The sequence below is a fragment of the Helianthus annuus genome, chromosome 17 (assembly GCF_002127325.2).
Source record: "Helianthus annuus cultivar XRQ/B chromosome 17, HanXRQr2.0-SUNRISE, whole genome shotgun sequence".
Taxonomy (NCBI): Eukaryota; Viridiplantae; Streptophyta; class Magnoliopsida; order Asterales; family Asteraceae; genus Helianthus; species Helianthus annuus.
The window spans coordinates 193,066,812-193,089,527 of NC_035449.2; the positions used below are offsets into that span (position 1 = coordinate 193,066,812).

At 36.5% G+C, this 22,716-nt stretch overlaps 2 protein-coding genes and 1 long non-coding RNA gene across 3 annotated transcripts; 1 reads left to right on the top strand and 2 right to left on the bottom strand.

Moving 5' to 3' along the window:
• Nucleotides 1-3,288: 3,288 nt before the first annotated feature.
• On the bottom strand, nucleotides 3,289-4,279 carry LOC110882977 (leucine-rich repeat extensin-like protein 3). The gene is made up of 2 exons (XM_022130848.1): nucleotides 3,964-4,279; nucleotides 3,289-3,794 (listed from the first exon to the last, which is right to left on the bottom strand). Exons 1-2 carry the CDS (start codon nucleotides 4,277-4,279, stop codon nucleotides 3,289-3,291), a joined length of 822 nt encoding a protein of 273 aa, XP_021986540.1.
• Nucleotides 4,280-5,304: 1,025 nt separating this feature from the next.
• On the bottom strand, nucleotides 5,305-20,127 carry LOC110886134 (rac-like GTP-binding protein ARAC3). The gene is given in 7 exon segments (XM_035986392.1): nucleotides 5,305-5,643; nucleotides 6,189-6,254; nucleotides 6,362-6,426; nucleotides 6,601-6,664; nucleotides 7,094-7,134; nucleotides 7,137-7,202; nucleotides 19,875-20,127. Coding segments are annotated over 7 exon segments (660 nt in total). The 3' UTR covers nucleotides 5,305-5,538.
• Nucleotides 20,128-20,799: 672 nt separating this feature from the next.
• Nucleotides 20,800-22,355, top strand: LOC110883057. Its single transcript, XR_002560339.1, has 3 exons — nucleotides 20,800-20,927; nucleotides 21,439-21,504; nucleotides 22,128-22,355. It is a non-coding gene; the product is annotated as an uncharacterized LOC110883057 (long non-coding RNA).
• The last annotated feature ends 361 nt before the right edge of the window (nucleotides 22,356-22,716 follow it).

Here is a 22,716-nt window from a genome sequence, read left to right on the forward strand (position 1 = left end):
GACTCCTTATCCATACATGTGAAGCCATCGAATTCTTTCTTCAGTAGATCTCGTCGTAGTTGACGTGTGGCTTCATTACCTACTCCTCTCGTCTTCAATGCATCCCACAGCTTCTTCGTAGTCTTGAAACTGACGAACTGATGATAAATATCCTTGCTCAGTGCTTGAGTGAGAATAGCGTATGCTTTCTTTTCTAAGTCATACGTCTTCTTTTGATCATCAGGAAGATCGGCAAATGTAGCTGTCGAAGAAGCAGCAACCTCGATAGTTTGATCGAATTCCGTAATGAACCGCAACCACAACTCTGTATTTTGACCAAGAATGTATGTATGAAAACGATCAACCCATCCTGGATATTCATGAAGATGCATCAACTTTGGAGGCCTGTTCAAACTTCCGGTTTCACTTTCGCTTAGTAGAAGACTTTGAATACTCGGAGTTTGATTTGAAACAAACGCCCATTGACCAGCTGGAGTGGCATTTGTTTGTGAGGATGTAGAAACTGGAGATTCGGCCCATGATGGAGATTGACTGGTATTCATGTATTTTCCACTGTCTGGAGCCGGACTTCCCCACCAACTCGGATTCATGATAGATGAGCAAAATAAATGCTAGGTAAGAATGATCCGAAAGATACACAGCCGAAGGATCCTGGTCGAAGGATCTGAAATCACAGAAACTTGTTAACAATAAACAGATCACAATCGAAAGATATAATCTTGTTCGAAGGATCAACAGTACTCGAAGGATTACTGTTGACTCTCGAACAATGATCTCGAAAGACTCAAGAACACGAAGGATTCCCTTTTGAAAGATCCTTATCTTTCGTGTTAAATCCTTATCTTTCGATCAACAGATCTCGAAAGATTCACCAATACGAAGGATCCTAATCTTTCGGACACTAGTCTTTCGAAAAGATTCCTCTGTCGAAGGATATGTTTCAGACTTCGAAGGATGGGTCGAAGGATATAAATCTTTCGAGCCCTCCTTGATCGAAAGATATCGAAGGATGATCTTTCGATGTCGAAAGATATCTTTCGAGAGGCTCTGACACAACTGACTTTGATGTGATAGGTTGGTGAAAAGGTGATGGGTTGGTGTACCAACTTTCGGCAGAATGGATGGTTCTGCAACAACTTTTCACTAAACTTTTTGACTTTCAAAAATTTTACCAAAATAGGCAAACCATATCCTCAAGTCCAGTTCACCGGAATGATAACCGGAATATGGCCGGAAAAATCAAAGTTTCACAAACACGATTTTTATGTTACCCAAACCGACCCCGAACACTCCCGATAGGTTTAGAACACGTTTTTCAGTATAAACAAGCAAGAAAACCACCAAAAACGGGTGCTAAACCAAGTGTTCAAACACACCAAACACTTGAACAAACCCGGTTTTAAACAAGGTAAAGAGCCAAGCTCTGATACCACTTGTAGGTCCCTCTCGGAGGATCGAGAACAAACCTATACCTTGTTATACCAACCCACTAGCGAGTGCGGAATCCAAGTTAGTAGGCAAACCGGGATGATACAAGTATAAACACAATCACACAAAGATTCACCGATTAACACTAGTCGTATTAATGCAAATGAAGGTTTCGGTTACAAGCACAATGTTTACAAATCTAACATGTAAACTCTCAAGTGTGTGTGTGTGAGTTCCGACAGAATGCTCTCAAAGAAACTCTCTATCTCTCGGTGCAAATGGCAGAACTAACTCACACTCAACACATGCATGGGTATATATACCCAGCTCAGCAGGTCTGCTCGAAGGATTCGACAGATGGTCCGAAGGATCATCTGTCGACCACATGTTACACGAAAGATCAGCATGGACCTCGAAGGATCATCCTTCGAGGTCTAATGGTCGAACCATATCTTTCGAGCATCTCGAAGGATCAGTTGTATCCTTCGAGGCTATCCTTCGATCCAGACAAACATCTTTCTAACTGTTGACTAAGTCAAACCGGAGGATGGTTGACTTTGTCAACTTACAGGACTGACATGGACATCGTTTACATACAGACCGAATACAGACAAAGTACAGACACAAGTGCACCAACACCATGTACCTTTAGATCAGAGCTTTTGGGACTCCCACATGCATTTTCATGAAGATCCATACTCCGGCATAGGGATGGGATCGGTACACTACACATACCCATACCTGTACCGGTACTGAAAATACCGGTATCGAATTTGAACAAATATGGGTGCTGAAAAAGTACCAAATATTTTGGTACGGTCTGGTACAGGTATCGATACCGCTATTTTGGTATGGTACACGTTTTGGTATCACTTTACTTTTATTTATTTTTTTAGCACTCAAACAAGTACCAAATAGGTAAAATTGTTGGAAATACCAATACCAACGGGTACCAAATAGATAAAATTGGTACGATTACCATAAAAACCGTAATACGAACAAAATCATAACATAAAAAAACTCTGGAATTTTATATAAAATTAGTACCAATCCCATTTTTACCTTTGAATAACGATATCAATAAATTGTGTACCGATACATGTACTAAATACCCAAAATTGGTACTGGTATGGGTACGGGTATTGGAAAAAATTTCTCATCCCTACTCCGGCAAAGTTTCGACGACTTCATTTTTATTCAAACTTAGATCAGCCATTGTAGGTGAGTTTTATGTATAGAATGTATTTTGATAAACTCCGGCAAAACTCCGACCACTTTGTTTTATATTGTGTGTTGTTTCTTTGCGCGAGATTGGCTCTCGTGATGGTATTTGGGACGATTTGGTAACTTGGACTATTCCGGAAACTTGGTCAAAGTTCGGGTCAACACGATCAACGACAGTCAACGGGTCATACCGGATCAACACGCTTGACGAGAGAGTGTGTCTGTCAACATATGGATTGAAACCCTAGAAGCCAAAGACCCTGTTAGATCAAGATAGGGTTTTAGATTGGGCATACATTGGAGGCACATAGATGTACATGCGTTCTACACTTTATGTTTATGTTTTATGTTTTATGTCTTAGAAATTATCTACTGAGATATGAAGCTTGAAAACGTCTTGCTCGACCACAACTATATGCCCATGGTGGCTAATTTCGGGTTATCAAGGCGGAGAAACATCGGTGCCAATCAGTCCCGATGTGTTGTTTCTTTGCGCGCATAATGTATCGGTTGCCATGATTCAGTACTACTTTCATACGGAAGACTCCATGATGAAGCTGCAGATTCATAAACAGTCGGAGATGGAGGCGGATTTCCAAACGGAGGCGGAGGCGGACTTCCCAGACCACCACTAGGCTAACTACTAACAGGCTGCGAACCTACCGATGCCTGTGGACTACCAACAAGCACCGGACCTCCCTGACCACCACCAGGTGGCTGTTCACTACCAACAAGCACCGGAGGCGGCGGTTGACTACCAACAAGCAATAGAGGCGGCGGTTGACTACCAACAAGCACCAGAGGCGGCGGTTGACTACCAGCAAGCACCGAAGGCGGCGGTTGACTACCGACAAGCACCGGAGGCGGCGGTTGACTACCAGCAAGCAACAGAGGCGGCGGTTGACTACCGACAAGCACCGGAGGCAGCGGTTGACTACCAACAAGCACCGGAGGCAGCGGTTGACTACCAACAAGCACCGGAGGCGGCGGTTGACTACCAACAAGCAACGGAGGCGGCCGTTCACTACCAACAAGCAACGGAGGCGGCCGTTCACTACCAACAAGCACCGAAGGCTGCCGTTCACTACCAGCAGGCGGCGCACCTCCTCCATTACCTTGTCTCAACCTCATAATCAAATACCCTATGACAAATATAAGGAAAACAACACATACGAGAATAGCCCCCAATATTCCGACGGTCAGAATAGAAAGTAGTGACTGATGAGGTGGTGTGTTGTTGAAGATGGCCGGTGGCGAGTGGTTGAAGATGGGTGATGGTGTGTGTTTAAAGTTGGGTGGAGCTGGTGGTACTGTTTGATTGAAGTGGGGTGGTGACGGCGGCGTTTGGTTGAAGATGGGTGGAGGTGGTGGGGGCGGCGTGTGGTTGAAGTGGGGTGGTGACGGCGGCGTTTGGTTGAAGATGGGTGGAGGTGGTGGGTGGTTGAAGTGGGGTGGTGATGGTGGTGGGTGATTGAAGTGGGGTGGTGACGGCGGCGTGTGGTTGAGGATGGTTAATTACATTAGTTTGGTTAGCTAATTTACCAAGAAAAGAATATTGTGGAACCATTGGCAAAGATTTATTGTGGTCAGGAGGAGATGCCACGGCTCCCACCGATTTTTCGCACATATTGTTTATTTCACTGAATTTTTTTAATTATTTTAATGAAAAATATTTTATTTTTAAGAGTCTGACCCCACTGATTTGAATTATGAGAGTCTAGCCTCCGCTGATTTTTTTTCGTTCAAGCTCCGCCACTGTATGGAACACCGCACCGGCATACGCGATATCCCGATGAACTCTTGTACGTCCTAGAATTACGCTTGACATCTAACACAAGTTCTATCAAGTAAGTTTTCAGTTTTGTTTTATCGTATGCGTTTTATGATTGTACGACAGTTTATCGCATTCAGTAATCAAACCTTTTTGCCATTGTATAATTTTCAAATTAACGGCTTCGATTTCGAAGAGGATGAAGACCCGTTCTGTGTTTTTCTACGTTTAGAGTCAAATTAATCATTTTATTTACTACCCACTTTATAGATATGAATGTGTTATTATTAATATAACTAGTGGGAAACCCGTGCGTTGCCGCGGAGTCGACGACAACAAGGGGCGTGAACATACCACCAACTTACCATCAACACTTACCATGTACAATACCCTTAACATAGATTACCATATTGGTCTATTTCTACAAAAAGGTTGCAAAAAATGAAATTTAATAGTAACCAATTTTGGCCCAACAACGAGGTATGTTCCACTATACCTTGTAAATCATTCATGCCCTAAAAACCTAACACAAACATAAAAAACGAACTGGCCCATCAAAAAACCCAGTATGTAATACCCGTTATGCCCCTCATAAAATTTGAAAACAAGCCCAGTTTTGTACATTTTAAGAAACACAAACTCAAAACTCCTTTCACATTTCAATTTCATATCTAATTATTTTCCTACAGGGTCCACTGAAAGCAGTCTCTCTATTCCTACAGGATAGAGGTAAGGTTGTCTACACCTTACCCTCCTCAGACTCTATCTTAGCTTTGTTATTGGTGGGATTCACTGAGTATGATGATGAAAATTAAACAATAACTATGAAAAAAAAGGTTGTAATAGAACAAGGTAACTGCCATTAAACAAATAAGAATTAGGGTTACAAAAACCACACCAAATTAATTTCAACCCAAACAGAGCAAACTACAAATACCAAAAATACCCTCAACAATATACATATGAGCTTACAAACACCTCCAGTCTATTTCATATTCAGCACAACACAACTTGTTTTCATGAGACAGAAAAAAGCAAAAGTGAGCAATTTATCAAATACTTTAGAAAGGTAATTAGCACCTCATGCTAGATTTTTCACTTTTTTGAGGCCAAAATCACAATATGTAGCACCCCTTTTGACCCTTTCGCTTCTTTTTCTTCTTTTGCTTTGGTGGCTGCAGAACCACACTAATGGCTGCATCAAAAACAGCCTTCACATTCTGCAGAAACAATCGTAAAGTTTCAGTAAAAAATGAAGTTTCTTTTTTAGTCGAAACACTTGATCTTTTCTAAGGATGTAAACAAGCTAAGCTACTCGTGAGCTACTCAAGATCGGCTCGCTAAAAGCTCGAGTAAGCTCGCAAGCCTAAACGAGCCTTAGCTTCACTTATCGGGATCGAGTAGGCTCGCAAGCCTAAATAAGCTTACTATTACATTATTATCTTTTAATATATTAAATACATCTATCTATATAGTGATAATTAGTACATATAAAATTATGATAAGATAACTAAATAATATATATATATATATAATATTTAAAAACATAAATGTATATAAAAAATAATAAAAGAGCTAAGGTCAAGCTTGAAAAACTATGCATGAGCCAGGCTAGAGCTCAAGCTCTTGTAAGTTAAATGAGTCGATCTCAAGCTTAGGTTGGCTCAGCTCCTTTACCCCTTAATCTTCACTTAAAATATGATGACCATATTACAATCAATTGTACAAATATTTGTCTTTTCAAAACCAGCACTTGAAATGTCACCTGCTGTGTTTTTGAGCTACACTCAATGTAAGCAGGAGCACCGATTAGCTTCCTCAACTCCTCTCCCTGTCGAAATTAAAGAAAAGATATCCATTTTATAAAAAGAATGAAACTTTATGTATAAAAAACAAACTTGGTGAAAAAGGATATAGAAAACAAGCAATAGGGGCAACCTGAGCCGTTGTAATTGGAACTGCACCGGGATGGTCCGTTAAAAACTGCTTATCATCATGAAGATCTACAAGAAACAATTTTTAATCGCCATTTCCATATTTATACTCAAATAGTGACCACAAAAAAAAATTATTATAAATTTATTAAAAGCATTTGATAAGTGTAAAGACGGGTCAATAATAGTATCAGATGATTTAGTTGCAAGTAATTGCGTCTACATATGAATATAAAAACTAACCTAGCTTTGTTCCAACAAGGATTATTGGAACTCCGGGTGCGTAATGGCTCAATTCAGGAATCCACTGCACAATGCAACAAACACCAAGTAAATGAGACAAACAGGGACACATGCACATTCACATCTTAGCTATCCTCTCGATACAAACGGGCCCCACAAATGATGATGTTATAAACGAATAGCATATGAGTTTTTTATGGGTCGAATTTGTTTCAGATATAAAATAGACAACGAAAGTAATCTAGATTGATTATTTACTAATTTAGAGGTGGCAATTTCGACCCCTTTACTTATGAATAGGTCAATTCGGGTTGTATTATAACACAAACGAGTCAAATCAAGAAATTATCTACGAGGGGTTAAAACTTGAAAGTTACCATTTTACTCAAAGATTTACACCATTAGTATAACTGTTACCATGATCATAAATTGTAAGAATATTTAGTTATAAAACAATTAAAATGACGCGGATAAAAGCGAAAGACCAAATTACCTTTTTAGAGATATTTTCATAGCTGGCCTTGCTAATTAGTGAAACGCGAGTATAAAAACATCTGCACCACGATAACTCAGATGTCTCAATCTGTTGTAATCTTCCTGTCCTGTTCCAAACAAAAATAAACAAACATTTATAATCAACCAAAACAAATCAGACAAGACACGTAAATCCAATCTACTGATAAAGGATAGCAAGTACTATTTCATGAGAAATCTAAGTCATTGTTCCTGCAATAACTACTCATCATTTACAAAATTTTAAAATCAACTAACATTTAAAGAAAATTCCTGTAACTTATCCCAAAATCTTGAGAATTCAACATGTTTTCAAGAAACATAGCAAGAATTTGATGAACATAACCAAAAGAAACAAAAATGCAACTTTTAACCTCTCTAGTTCATACCATGAAAAATCACCAACAAAATAGAAATTAAACTTTTTTACCAGTTGACCACTCAATCGTTGAGTCGTTGACCATTCAATCCTGGTCCTCTTCTGGAGCAGCAAGATTGAGATCAATCATATCCGAACACGATGGAGCCGCGTGACCCATGGCCGCATAATGATCCATCGACCCGTTAATAAAATGAGACCGTTTGTGACCACCTAAAGCTTGCCCCGATTTAAACATCCTGAAACAAATCGGGCATTCGTGCCCTTTGATCTTTTTCACCTTCGTTTTCTTATCGTGTTTCGCCTTTCGAGTATGTGCAAAGTCACCTTCTAAACTGTTTTCGCCACTGTCGTGTTTTGACCCGACCATATTGTTCTTTTTGTGACACGGTCTATGCCCGCCAAGCTCTTGAAATGACGTAAAAACCTTGTTGCAGTTCAAGCATCCGTACTTATTTCGTTTCTTATTCGGCCCCTCGCGTTCTAGTTCAAGAGTATACGAATCATCATCGTCGCAAACTCTTTTTTTCAAATACGCGAATTCTCTAAACAAATTCCTTCTTATTTCGAGCTTCTGTTCGTAAGTCAGTTCTTGTGTTTTATTCAACTTCTTGTTCGGGTCACCATATCGAAGCAATTCCTCAACCGAAATTTCGGGTCACCATATCGAAGCAATTCCTCAACCGAAATGTCCGATTCCACTTTTCTAGCAGTAAGATTCTCGAATTGAACACTATCGGCATCCAAACCGCCACTTGATTTCTTACTGATTCTTTCAACCGAAGACGATTTCGTCTCGAGAACAGCAGAATTGTCCGACGATTCGACAACCGAATTCAAACCCAAAAAAATAAAATAAAATCAGATTAAATATAAAAATTCATTGGTGATGAATAAAGATAAAACAAAACCCTAATAGTGATGATTAACCAGAATATATAGTTTCATAAACACAAACAGATAAACAAAAACAAAATTCAACTGGCAAATGATAAAAACTAAAATAACCAATACATCAGTGGATTATATCATTATAAGAAAGGTGATTCTTACATAAGCCGGTTTTGATCATAAAATACTCCATAGAGCCTCCGATTCAGCTGATACGACTCCAATCTTCAGGTACCAGTCCAGAAACTTCATTGAATTACAACGAGAATGGTAAATTAGAGAGCTAAAGACCTCAGATCTGCCCCCGGCTGGTAAATTAGAAGGGTCGAAAGATTTATCAGCGTTTCGGTTCTTTTGGGTTTACTACCAGGCCACGCCCGACATACTACTATTCTACATCCCGTTTTCTCAAGTTAAGTTGAGAAAATTTGCAGTTTTTTGCAAAATCATGTTAGCAGAAACAAACGGGCAATTGAAGAAGGATCCTTTACCACAATATTCATCTGCCCGAATCCTAATAATTCCTTAACTGACTTGCGACAGAACCCTAAAGCCATCGCGTTGTTGGGGCTTCTCTTTGTCCACAACCTACCACCGCCATCATCTGAACACCATCATCACCGACCCGGCGTCATCTCAGGAGGACTTATGCAAACGGACAGGGCTTTTGAATTCAAGAATCTGATGATTGTATTGAAAGAGGAACGATTGAGTTGAAGAAACTGATAGATAATCTCATTGAATGAGAAGGGAACCGGCGTAGAGAGATGAGATTGATTAATCTGTGTATCTATTTTATGTGAGAAGGGTAACAAATGGTAAAAAATTAGGATTTTAAGTTAACCTTTCATATGCCATCTTAAAAAATTGAATGAAATTAATAGTATATAGATATTAATATTATATAAGTAATCCAACCTAAGTAGTTCTTTCTATTGCAGAACAATATTTTAATAATTTAAATCTTTGTTTTTGTAAATTTTTATAATTCCGTAACGGAGTTTATTTGTCTTATAAAATTAAAAAAAAAAAAAAAAGATTTTTCATACTGAACCACATCGGATATCGGAAACACATGAGTCACCACAAAAAATAAAAATAAAAATAAAATCTATAAAACTAATATTTGACTAATCTGACGTTAGGTTATCTCCACTTCATGGAAAAGACGTTGAGGTACTGAATTTAAAACAACTTATGGTACTGAATTTAAAACAACTTATGTGCACAAATTTTGTTTTTCTCTACCTAGTTGGAGATTTAAAATTTATAATTACGTGACATTTATATTATTGTTATATCGTTATATTGAACTGTTTTGGAATTTGAATGTGAAATCCGATTATAAATACTGAATGTGAAATCCTACTCGCTTCTAAACATATTACGTGGAAATATGTATTAATATCGTTTACATCGAAATACGAACTTATATTGACACATCCATAAAAATAAGTATGTGAGAAAATAGTGTTTTTCTTTTTAATTTACGTCAAAACGTATACCTACATAAAACGTATATAAAAATAAACTTGAAAACCTATTATATTTGACCTAACTCGTTTACATCAACACATAGATAAACTGAAAATGTACATTAAAAAAAAACATGAACACGTATTATATCTTATTAGACTCGTTTACGCCAACGCATACCAACTAAAAACGTACCTGAAAAAAAACCCTAAAAATGTATTTCATTTGACCCGACTCGATTCCGAATTTTTTTCTTATGTGAAACGTGAATTTATACCGTTTAGTTCGAAACACCATTTTTTTACTAGCGCGTACATAACAATAAGCACATGAGAAAATAACTCTTTTTAGTTAAAGAATATAAATACATGGTTTAAAGTTGAAATGTTAGAAACTCAAGGGGGAGTGAAAATGATGTTTTATAAAGTTTTTAGAAGGTCAGGAGTTAAATATTAATTTTGAAAGTGTAAGGAGTGATTTGGTCGGTAAAGATAAATATAATATAGTTATAGTGAATATGCATATTTAAACAAAAAAAGATCAACAAGGTTCAAGAAAAACATAAGTGGCTAAGGAGCATCCCATAACTGAACAAGTCATCTGAACTTTGCAATGAAGTGTCTGTAAACAGCTCAGTCGCAGACTGCAATTAAAATTCTCCGGAAGCATACAGCTAATGCAGAAGAACTTCAGCTAAGACTTAGAAGAAGATATCTGACGACTGAATTTAAAGATCAGACGAGTTGAAACATTTTAAACAATGAGAAAATTATCAGACGAAGAAGAAATGCTTCAAGAGACTTCAATAAACATTAGTAGACTTCAGTAAACATAAGTAGACATCAGTTGTTGAACTAAGGTTAAAACCAGCAATTGGAATATGAGATTCTTGAAGAATAAACTATCAGTACTTCTAGAGCCTCCCTGATGGAAGACTCTGAGTGTAAGCCTTAGAGAGGACGGGGTGGTGCGTGAAAGTATCACGGCCACCATCCATCACTCGTTACATCGGCCGCCGGTCATAACATTAACGCGTTAATGTGCAACGAAATCATATTTCCGTTATTTTCTTCACGCGTTATGGTTTGGTTTTGTGAGTGGATTTGTTGGTTGGGGGGAAATTGTTGGGTGTGGTGATGAGTGATGACCACCCCCACTAAAAATGGTTGTGAGTGATGGAAAAATGGTCGATGACATGACGAAACTTGATTGGTGCTTGTGAGTGATAAATTCTATCACTAGTGAACCACCCCCTTCCCCTTATAGAAGCAAAAAAGTCAACGCAAGTGAACAATTTGTGCTCGAACTCCAAAGGGATAAAGAGCAAAGTGTCAACTAGGATAATTAAACATATAGTTTATTTATCCCACATGCTTAAATATTTATCCTATAAACAACAATACAACCGAATGTAGAAGATAACTGATTTGAAAAGAGCATTTCAACCAGTTCAAAATCTTTTCTCTCATCCATCAAACACCTGGAACACATTATGTTCCACCTAGGTAGAATTTTTGTGTACATTTAATTATTCTTTGTAAATCTTAGAAAAATGAATAATAACATAAAAATTGTATATCTCCAAGACTTGCATGTATTAATTTCAATTTCCACATAAAACAAATATGTTGAAATACTGCTTTATTCATCAGTTGATGAATCTAGGACCAACAATATTTAAGTTTTTTAACAATGCATATTGTGAAACTAGCCTAATAGCAAACATATAGGAGAAGATATAGAGAGAAATAGATCTGATATCTCATTGATAGGTGAGTCTAATATAAGAAATGTAATAACTCTCAAAAAGATCCCGCACAATCCGTAAACAAAACCCCGGACACATGCCAACGAAAATCGAAAACGACAAGACAGTCTTAGACCGTCGTGTGGCGCGAAGATGACCGGATTCTCCGGATGCCACGTGTGACCACATGGAGGTCTAGGTCGATGATAGTACTGACCTAGCCCTGGAGCCTTCTCGCATGTCGTGACAAGGATTTTTGAGTTGGTCGTGTGGCATGACGATGCATGTTTTTAGCTATATATACAGCAGTTCAAGGGCTTTCAAACTGCACAAATGAATTTGAAAAATTTAATTTCTATACTCCTCGAATCTCTGTTCCCGAGTGTCTGTCACGAACTCGTGTACGAAACCCTAATCACTGAAACAATACCATGTCTGATTGATCTAAAACCCTAGCAACGAAGAGCTGAAGTTCTACCTGAATAAGTTGATATTTTATACGTTGCGGCTTTGATCTTGTGATTATCGTTGAAGTTTGATTTGGTTTCTTACACTAATACGTGTTACATTGTGTGTTTATTTAGGAACCAGGACTTAAACCCAGGAGGCCTAAAAAGCCTAAATTTTGCAATGTGAGTGATTCTCTTTTATCAAATGCTTTCAAAACCCCGAGGGTCTGTTTGGTATGGGGTAATGGAATGGGGCAGGGAATGGAATCGACGATGGAATGGACAAATGAATGAAATGAATCAATAAAATTCCATGGTCTTGTTTGGTTACCATGCGGGAATGGAATGAATCATTACCTTGTGTTGTTTGGTAGGCAACAAAAGATGAAGGAATAAAATCGGCAATGGGTGGCGGCGGCGGTGGTGTTGGGTGGTGGCGGTGGTAGTCGTGTCTTGCCCTTTGTTGTTGTTGACGACAAACCGCAAAAAAAGAAGGTAATTACTTAATGGTATTTTGATTCTTCCGTTCGAGTTATGATTAGCTTAAGTTATGTATGCAGCATTGTCTTAGATGGTGCATACCAACGTATATAATTCTTAATTCTATTAACCCAGACAACTTGAATTGCTCTTTGAATCCGTGGTTTAAGGTTGACATTCATGCAACTTGTTCGTAGTTATGGCATCGTTACTTATTGAGGATCAAGTAACATCTTTGAAGTTTCAATAGTTTGAGAGTTATACAATCGCACCTTATTCTATCGTGATTGAGCACAAATCATCAAAAATTGAGAAGCGTACGGAGGAGACGACGTGTGTGGAACGGGGGAGGAAGATGATTTGGGCGTTTCAATCGTTGTGTGTGACTCTAGTTACATGCGCAGTGACAAGGCGGCGGTTATAATTGACTTTAACAACCACGATTTCAACTCTGATCAAATGGTGGTGAACTGTTTGGAACACGGTCAGACTTAGTGGGATCATAATAATATATAATCTCAACTCACTCTTATTGGCCAATAATAATCCCAACTCATTTAATCACCAATAATAATCCGAACTTTTCACTTTTGTTTGTAAAATACTCCCAGTTAAAAAAACACTAACTAGGTTAAAAAAATTGCTGGCGTGGCAGGTGACGTGGCATGCCACATCAGCAAATTTGCTGATGTGGCAGTTGATGTGGCATTTTTTTATGACGTGGCAGCTGACGTGACTGTCTACGTGGCATTTTTTATGACGTGGCAGGTCACATCAGCAATTTTTTAACCTAGTTAGTGTTTTTTTAACTGTGAGTATTTTACAAACAAAAGTGAATAGTTCGGATTATTATTGGTGATTAAATGAGTTGGGATTATTATTGGCCAATAACAGTGAGTTGGGATTATTTAAATCCAATTTGCCTATATAATTTAATGCATCATAGGCTCATAGCTATAAATCACATGTATTATGGTGGGTTAATTAGCTTTATAAAAAGACACGTCAAATTTCAATATGATGAACCAATTTAGTATTCTGAAAATACCATTAGAATATAAATTGATTCATTCATAGTTATAAAAGTATACAATGGTACATCTTATAAAATTTACAAATAAATATTGTGTTCTAATAAATTCATAAAGAAGGATGAGGTTTAACCTGTCATCATAGGTTTGAAAACATGACCGATTGTGAGTACTTGTACATCAAAATCACATCCGAGATTTTATCGAATGTCTAATGCACTCTTATAAACAAGTGATATATTTAAAGGTTTCAAGGGAATGGTAATCCACTTACACATTACGCATGGAGAAGATAGTGATGGCAGTGTGACGGGTTCAAGACAGGTAATGGTATTCCAATCTCATACCAACATGTAAAATTGTGTTGGATACCCGGTCTTATACTCCTCGATACCCGATTACAGATCATTACTCACTGGGTATTGGTATACATATTAGTTTGGGTCCCGAGTATATTTCTACGATTTTAATTTTCATATTAGTTATTACTCAAGGAAATTAGAACTAAAAAAAGTATCACAGGTTATCATATTACTCACTCTATTATCACCAAGGACAATTCAGATCGATAAGATAAATGAGCCGAGCCTGAGCCCACCCTGACACGGGTCGTTTAGAGCTCTAAACTAGAGTGATGCTTTTCAGAAAACGGCTCGTTTTGACCTCGCTCACAACCCAACCCATCGTAATTTTATACGAATTCGTGTCTCACTAATATCATCGAACCGAATTTTTTAATATAGATATCGAGATCAAGATTAGGCCTGTAAACGTACCAAACGAACACGAACATAGGCATGTTCGTGTGCGTTTGTTTAACTTTAACCGAACACGAACATATAATCGAACACATTATTTTATTCGTGTTCGATCATTAAGAAATCGGGCATGTTCGTGTTCGTTTATGTCCGTCCGGTTAAAGCCTAAACGAGCAATTCACGAACATTAAAAAATTGCTGAACCTATTTGAATAAACTTAAACAAACATAAATTAGCATGATTGAACAAAGATAAATAAACACAAAATGAATATAACTGAACAAATATAAAGAAGCACAATTTAACATTAGTGAACAAAAACAAACAAGTCTAATATAATACATTTCATCCGAAACACATATAAATTAGGATTCATAGATGCTAAAATTAAGTGATCAGTTACGATCTAAGAAAAAAATTAAAATTTCATTTTTTTACTAGAAAACTCAATTAGTAATTAGTTTATTTATATAAGCAGTTAGAAAACCTAACATTCATATAAATATAACTATTTATATATTTACTAAAATTTAAACGAACGTTCGTGAACATAAATGAATAAACATTCACGGACATTAATAAACGAACACAAGGTGTGTTCATGTTCATTTATTACATAAACAAACTCATCACCGAACAAATTCACAAACAACTCATAAACATTTGATTTGTTTACAAGCTTAATCAAAATATTCTATGCTAAATAGTGTCTTTTTTTTTCTTTTGAGCGGCAAACATGCTAAATAGTTTTTTGTAGTACGTTTAAATTATACCAAACCCAACGTGAAGAATTATCCAACGGACGGCCAAGATCAAAACGACAAAACAAGCTCAAAATCTTGTAATCCCTCAGTCAAGAGTGTGTATCATCCCTTTTCTCAAAATCTTGTAATCCCTCAGTCAAGAGTATATTTCTCAAAATCTGCCTGGATCGGCGTGCGAAAAAGGTCTGCTCCTTTGGCAGCCGACACACACTCTTCCAGGCTTCTCTCCTGTGCACAGCAGCCCTTCGCCCACACTTTCAGTGGTAAACTTCTAGCAATATAAAAAACATAATTAACCAAACTCCAACTTGTCTTGAAAGTTTAGACCCACATTTTTTTTTTTGAGTAAACTGCCATTTTGGTCCCTGTGTTTTGGTCAATTTTGCCACTTTAGTCTAAAACTCAAACTTTTTGCATCTGGGTCCCTGTGGTTTCAGTTTTATTGCCATTTTGGTCCAAAAATGAAGTCAGGTCATATTTGTCTTATAAAATCCTGTTATTTTGTCATTTTCCGCAGGGGCAAAATGATCATTTCTTTTTTTTTTTTAATAAATACCATATTTTATAAGACAAATATGACCTGATTTGCCCCCTGAGGAAAATGACAAAATTGCAGGATTTTATAAGACAAGTATGACCTGATTTCATTTTTGGACCAAAATGGCAATAAAACTGAAACCACAGGGACCCAGATGCAAAAGGTTTGAGTTTTGGACTAAAGTGGCAAAAGTAACCAAACCTCAGGGACCAAAATGGCAGTTTACTCTTTTTTTTAAAGTAAGCTGAGCTATTTATATTTATTATGATATGCAAACATAAAATGAACATGTGATATGTGTTTACGTTTAAATTAAACTTCTCTGCCATACTTTGTTTTCATAGAGATACAAAAGGTAATTTCTCTTTATAGTGGATTTAGAACTTTAAATTCATTAGAAACAAGAAATGAATATTTGTAGGTAAATTATCATGTTTATAGTAACTTCTTATGTGAATCAATATGGTTCATTAATATCATTGAAAACTTGTCTCTTCAACTAATTAAGTAATCTTTATATTACATTTTGTTGATGTTAGTCTTTTTTTAACACACACCTCTAAAATCTACTCCTAAAAAGCATCTATTGCATGCTTTGTAGGATTTGAACTCACACCAATTGGATGGACACAAATAAGTAGTGTCACTAAGCCAAGAGGTCATCAACGTTGATCTCACTCTTACTAATAAACCTTATTTCTTGGATGCTAAGTTTCTCATTTTTCATTGAAATGAGAATTGTATGGCATTCCACTATGTGTTTTGTTGATTAAAATCCGCCACTCCATGTAATAAGTGTGATCATAATTCATATAAACTTAAGTTACATTAGTGTACGTAATTCTTTTTTTGTTTTACCGGGTTTCCTTTCCACATTTGGTAGTTTCTTTTATAAATTGTATATAACGAGTTGACACTAACCCGCGCGTTGCGGCGGGATATTGATTCAAAACATTCTTTTCTTGTTGCTTTACCCCTAGCCAACCAAACATTGACAACGACGAAATCCTATGCTAGTGTAGGGTCTATACTATAACCTTAAACAAATCATATTTGAACACGGATACCTATGACTTCGAATTTTGAACACGTATACCAATCGTGTTTGGGGTATACCTGTTTGTGGCCTTATGTGGTTAAAGTTACCCATTAACATGTCTAATTCCCAAAACACAATAATAAACTTACCTCAAACTGACTTAAAATATTAAATATTTGCGGTTAACAACTCCGGCATACTAAATGGGTGCAAGTAACCATGAGGGTATCACCTAATAATAAACCCACGTCATTTTTAAAACTAATGTGATCCTTCACATATACAATTAACCAAAATCATCAATCAAAAGAATGATACAGATTATTAGTAAATAATAGATCTCATCATCACCTTCATATCTTTCTTCTCTGGACCTTTTCTTTGCTGGTTCTTTGGTGGGTCCAACGATGAGCATATCAATGTGCCATTTTTAAGTTTTCCAATGTTTCTGATGATAGTCATTTCCTTGTCTTCGTCAATAGCCAAGGATAAAACGTGAATAAAAAAAAGATGGAAAACCGTCGTAAAAGCTTTACTTTTGTCTTCAACCACATGGACATCCACTTCAAAACCACACTATCCAGTAAATTACGGATTAATAGCAGTAAGAAGAAATGTGGATGAAAGTCCACCAAAGAATCCTCTAATTTCGACAAACTTCAACAAAAAAGTCCATCAACATGAAACTAAACACAAATTTACCGAGCGGGTAGATAATTCCTTAACAATATCGCCACAAATCGGAGTTTTACATACCGCAGAGTACTACCGTAAACGATCACTGATAACCGTCGTTCCCACAATCTCTTTCCTCGTTGTAAACGACCCAAGAGGAGATTATGCACCCTTTCACAATCGCCATGTCATCTCGCATTTAATTTAAGTTACGTGGGTTTACCAATAAACACATCTATGTATATTTCATTATTTCTTAAGTTCATCAACAAATAAGCAAAATTGTTTGGTAGAGAAATCAGGAGAGAAAAGTGTAAGAATAATACATCAATCCCTATTTATAACTTATCTAAATCTTGCTAAATGTTTGTACCGTTTCATATTGGCATAACTAACATATACGTCTTAAAGCTTTGGCTATTTACATTCGTCACTTAATGATACATACACATATTTAATAATGCATGACACACACATTCTAAGCGACACACTCTTTAAATGGCATAACTGCCATTCTAACCGACACACCTTTTAACTAACATAGGTGTTCTAAAGCAACACACCTTTTAATAATGCATACAAATATATTTATCGCATACGTTAACCAGTGTGTATTGTTTGTCGCTTAATTGGTATATGAATGCCAATACTAAATGAGAGGGGTTCCGTCTATATGAAACAAAAAACACCTGTTCAAACCATTGTCTTTTCACTTCTCAAAGTTTAAAATAACTGAAGCGATATATCAATCTGTTGTATATTGCAGTTTTGTGATTTTTGAAGCGTTCATGCATATACCATCACAATGTTTCATATATGGGTTCTTTTTTCCTTTCTTTTCAATTAAACATGCTTTTTTTTTCTTTTAAAAGTAAATGATCGTGGATGATTTAAAAGTAAATGGTATTTGAAGCATGCAAAGGGGTATGTGTATTAAATAAAAAGGAAGGGATATGTGTAAACAAATGATAGAAGGGGTATGTGTATTAAATAAAGGGGTGTGTGTTAATTAAAGTGGTATGTGTTTTAAATAAATTAGGGGTACATGTTGCTTTTTGTATAAAAGTATAATTAAGAAAATGAAAAATCCTAAATTGTATATAATTAAGAAAATGACAAATCCTATAACACTAATCTCATATTCATAAAAAAGAGTTGGTGCTATATTAAGTGTGTGGACAAGTTAAACAAATTCTTTTGAAAATTACAATATATGATGCCATATTATAATTACCTTTAATTGTATCGGTTAGCTAGCTAGCTTCGGCTCAAGGTTGAGATTAAACAAACCCGCTTGGCTTAAGACTAGTAACAAGCTAAAATTTGAGTTCAAATTTTGGCTTGGAAAAAACTCACGGCTAGACGAGCTGACTCTTATATTTTCAAAATTTTAAATGGTAACTTTTTTTTACATATGAACATGGATATGTCGATTGACCAATATTATCAAAACTTTGAATTGTATTCTTTTATATATGGACATGTCGATTGACCAGTGATTTAAAGACACTGATTGAACGGATGATAGCAAACAAGGCATGTGAGTATTTTCTTATATATTTTTAGCTTCTTAAATGATTTACTTAACTTAAGTGAGCTACGTTGACTAAAAATTATAAAGCTAACCTGATTCAACTTAAAAATTATTCGAACTAATCTTGAATGAACAATTTAAATAACTTTCGAACCCCAAATGTTTGCATCTATCTACACATTTTATTTATATAAGAAAGCCATACCTACCCAACATAATCTCTTGCCACATTTAGAGGATAATGAACAATTTAAATAACTTTCGAACCCCAAATGTTTGCATCTATCTACACATTTCATTTATATAAGAAAGCCATACCTACCCAACATAATCTCTTGCCACATTTAGAGGATAATATGATACATACCTCCCCCTAATTAATTAATATATATAATATGGTAGTTGTTTTTGGCCCCTCTTGTATATAACTAGTAAATCACCCCGTGTGACGCGTCGGGTTCAAATGTAAAGTAATTTGTATTTGTGTAGTAAAGACCTGAACCATTTCTAAACAAAAATTACGTCAAAACGTCCATAAACTGAATATGTACATAAAAATAACTATGGAAACGTATTATACATGGCTCGACTTTTTTGCGAAAGAAATTTATGTCGAATACCAACCTGATCTTATATCGATACGTACATAAAAATAAGTTAAAAAATATGTTTTTTAACTTAAAATGACACTAAGTAAGCCGAATTTATAAAGTCTAATGAAAACATATTATATTTGACCCGACTTGTTTGAAAACTAAATTTATGCTAAAACATAGATTAACTGAAAACGTAAAAAATGGAAAAACAGATTATAGCTGAGTCTACTATTTTCAAAGAAACATAATCAACTTGAGTTTATACCGATATGTACATAAATATAAACACGTAAAAAATTATATTTTTTAAAAAAGTTGAAGGGTTGTAATTGCTAATACTAAATTTTGAAGGATAAAGGGTAAAATTAAAAAAAAGTTGAAGGGTTGTAATTGCTAATACTACCGACAAGCAGCGGAGGCGGCGGTTGACTACCGACAAGCAACAGAGGCGGCGGTTGACTACCGACAAGCACCGGAGGCGGCGGTTGACTACCAACAAGCACCGGAGGCGGCGGTTGACTACCAACAAGCAACAGAGGCGGCCGTTCACTACCAACAAGCAACGGAGGCGGCCGTTCACTACCAACAAGCACCGGAGGCTGCCGTTCACTACCAGCAGGCGGCGCACCTCCTCCATTACCTTGTCTCAACCTCATAATCAAATACCCTACGACAAATATAAGGAAAACAACACATACGAGAATATCCCCCAATATTCCGACGGTCAGAATAGAAAGTAGTGACTGATGAGGTGGTGTGTTGTTGAAGATGGCCGGTGGCGAGTGGTTGAAGATGGGTGATGGTGTGTGTTTAAAGTTGGGTGGAGCTGGTGGTACTGTTTGATTGAAGTGGGGTGGTGATTGTGGTGGGTGGTTGAAGTGGGGTGGTGACGGCGGCGTGTGGTTGAAGTGGGGTGGTGACGGCGGCGTTTGGTTGAAGATGGGTGGAGGTGGTGGGTGGTTGAAGTGGGGTGGTGATGGTGGTGGGTGATTGAAGTGGGGTGGTGACGGCGGCGTGCGGTTGAGGATGGTTGGCGGTGGGTGGTGGAAGTGAGGTGGAGGTGGAGGTGGAGTGTGCTGTAACACCCCGAAAATATAAAACTTTAAATTAGAATTGTAAAGTATAAATAAACGAGAATTTACTAACTAGGAATTTTAACCTAGTTAGTTAAAACTCTAGAAATAACCTAAAGTAGGGTTAAAAGCAACTTAAATAAATGTTGATCAAAGTGGAGGGGCTTAAGTTGTAAAGATTGAAACTTAATTTTAATTAAGTTAATAAAACAAACCAAACACCCCCAAAAGGGAGTGTCTGGTCGAACAAGCACACCAGGGGCGACTCCCCCACTCTTCCAAAACCCTCAAACTTCATTAAACTTGCAAATTGAAGGTTTAATCCAAGTTGGAATCGAAATTAAAGTATGGAATACTGATCCTCATCACAAGAGGATTACAAGGTATGTAAAATTTCATGAAAACCCTCAACTTAAATTTCTCATGTAATTGGGAAAATCTGAATTGTTAGTTGCATGTGTGTCTTATGATGATCTAGGAGCAACTATAGTGTTTAGGGACAAACCCTAGGCAAATACAAGTTGAAATCATGTTAAATTCTAGTGAAGATTATGAACACCATTGTAGGTGATTAAAGGGTTATGTGTAAATTGATGAACACTAGGATATTGGGTGTTGTTCTAGTGTAATTTGACAATCTTGAAGTAATTTCAGAAATTCAGAAGTTAATAACCATGTAAAAGGTTGAATTGTGTGAAATTAGGGCTAAGAGATAAACTAGAGATTTGATGTTTAATCTTATAAAAATCTGCCCATTAAGTGTTTGTTGAAATGCCTCTATGAAGGCTTAAAAACTGAAATTTCCAAGTTAAACGCATAATCAAGATGTTTTGGTGTATTATGCGAATTATGATTTAAAGAGAGTTCTAAACGTATCATATATGAACTCTATAGGAAAGGATCCCGGAACGTCGAGTGGACAAGCCGGTGGTGATTTGCGGTTGAAGGGCGTACACTAAGGTATGTAACTTGACCCGTTACCTTAAATAGATTTTGATTATTATTAAATGCGAAATTGGATTTTAGAATGAGGGTTGTTTTGAGTTAAAGCAATAATGTTGCAATAGTGAATAAAAGGTCAAAATTTGATTAGAACTCGTTGGTAGTCGTAATAAAGGAGGATTCCTTAGACTAGCCAAACCGGTCGAATAATGAAATAAAGCACGAATAGTGCTACATAACGTGATTGATTGGTCATTTGTTATCATTTGATAATTGACACATAAAAATATGAGAAATTTAGAATGTTGGTTTGATCGAATGAAAGATTTGAAAAAAATTGTGTGGGTGAGGTAAACAAACAAAACAGTCCAAAACATGTGTTTGCAGGGCCTACCGTAAGTTACGGTACCACCGTAACTTACGGTGGAGGTTAAAAGCTTACGGTGGAACTCTTCTGAGTTACGGTGATCATTGTTGAAAATCAACTACCGTAACTTACGGTGGGACCGTAAGTTACGGTAGAACCTGACACAAATTATACATTTTGTATAATTGTAACTATTTGAATTCACTTTGATTCTAGTTCAATTATGGAGTATTTCTAAGCATTCTAATACAAATGTTTTATGCAAACATTTCAGTTTAGGTACTCAAGGATTACGGATGACGATCAAGCAAACTTTTGAAGAACCGAACACATATTTTTGAAGCTTCCGCATAATTTAACTCGTTTTGAACAATGTTACGATGTAAAGTGTTTGCTAAACATCTAAATGAAATTATTAAATTAGTTAGTAGAAAACTAATGTTGATACTTTAGTACTATACTTTTGGATCTTATTATATAAAATGATCGTAGAATTTACATATATCGTATATTTACATTTAATAAAATATGGGTGTTACATGTGCCGGCGGAGAAACATGATTACGGCAAATACAGCGTGCAGATACCAAAAACCCTAGGGTTTTTCACGTAAAATGAACACTCAATGTCTGAGTGACAAGTGTTTTGTGAGTTGATATTTGAAAGATACCAAAAACCCTAGGGTTTTTCACGTAAAATGAACACTCAATGTCTGAGTGACAAGTGTTTTGTGAGTTGATATTTGAAAGATCAGAGTAATGATTCTTTTTGACAGATGGGTAAGCAATCCAATTGTGACAACTGGAAAATAACCGGCAATTCCGTACAATCTAATCACTATGTTTATTTACATAATCTCATGC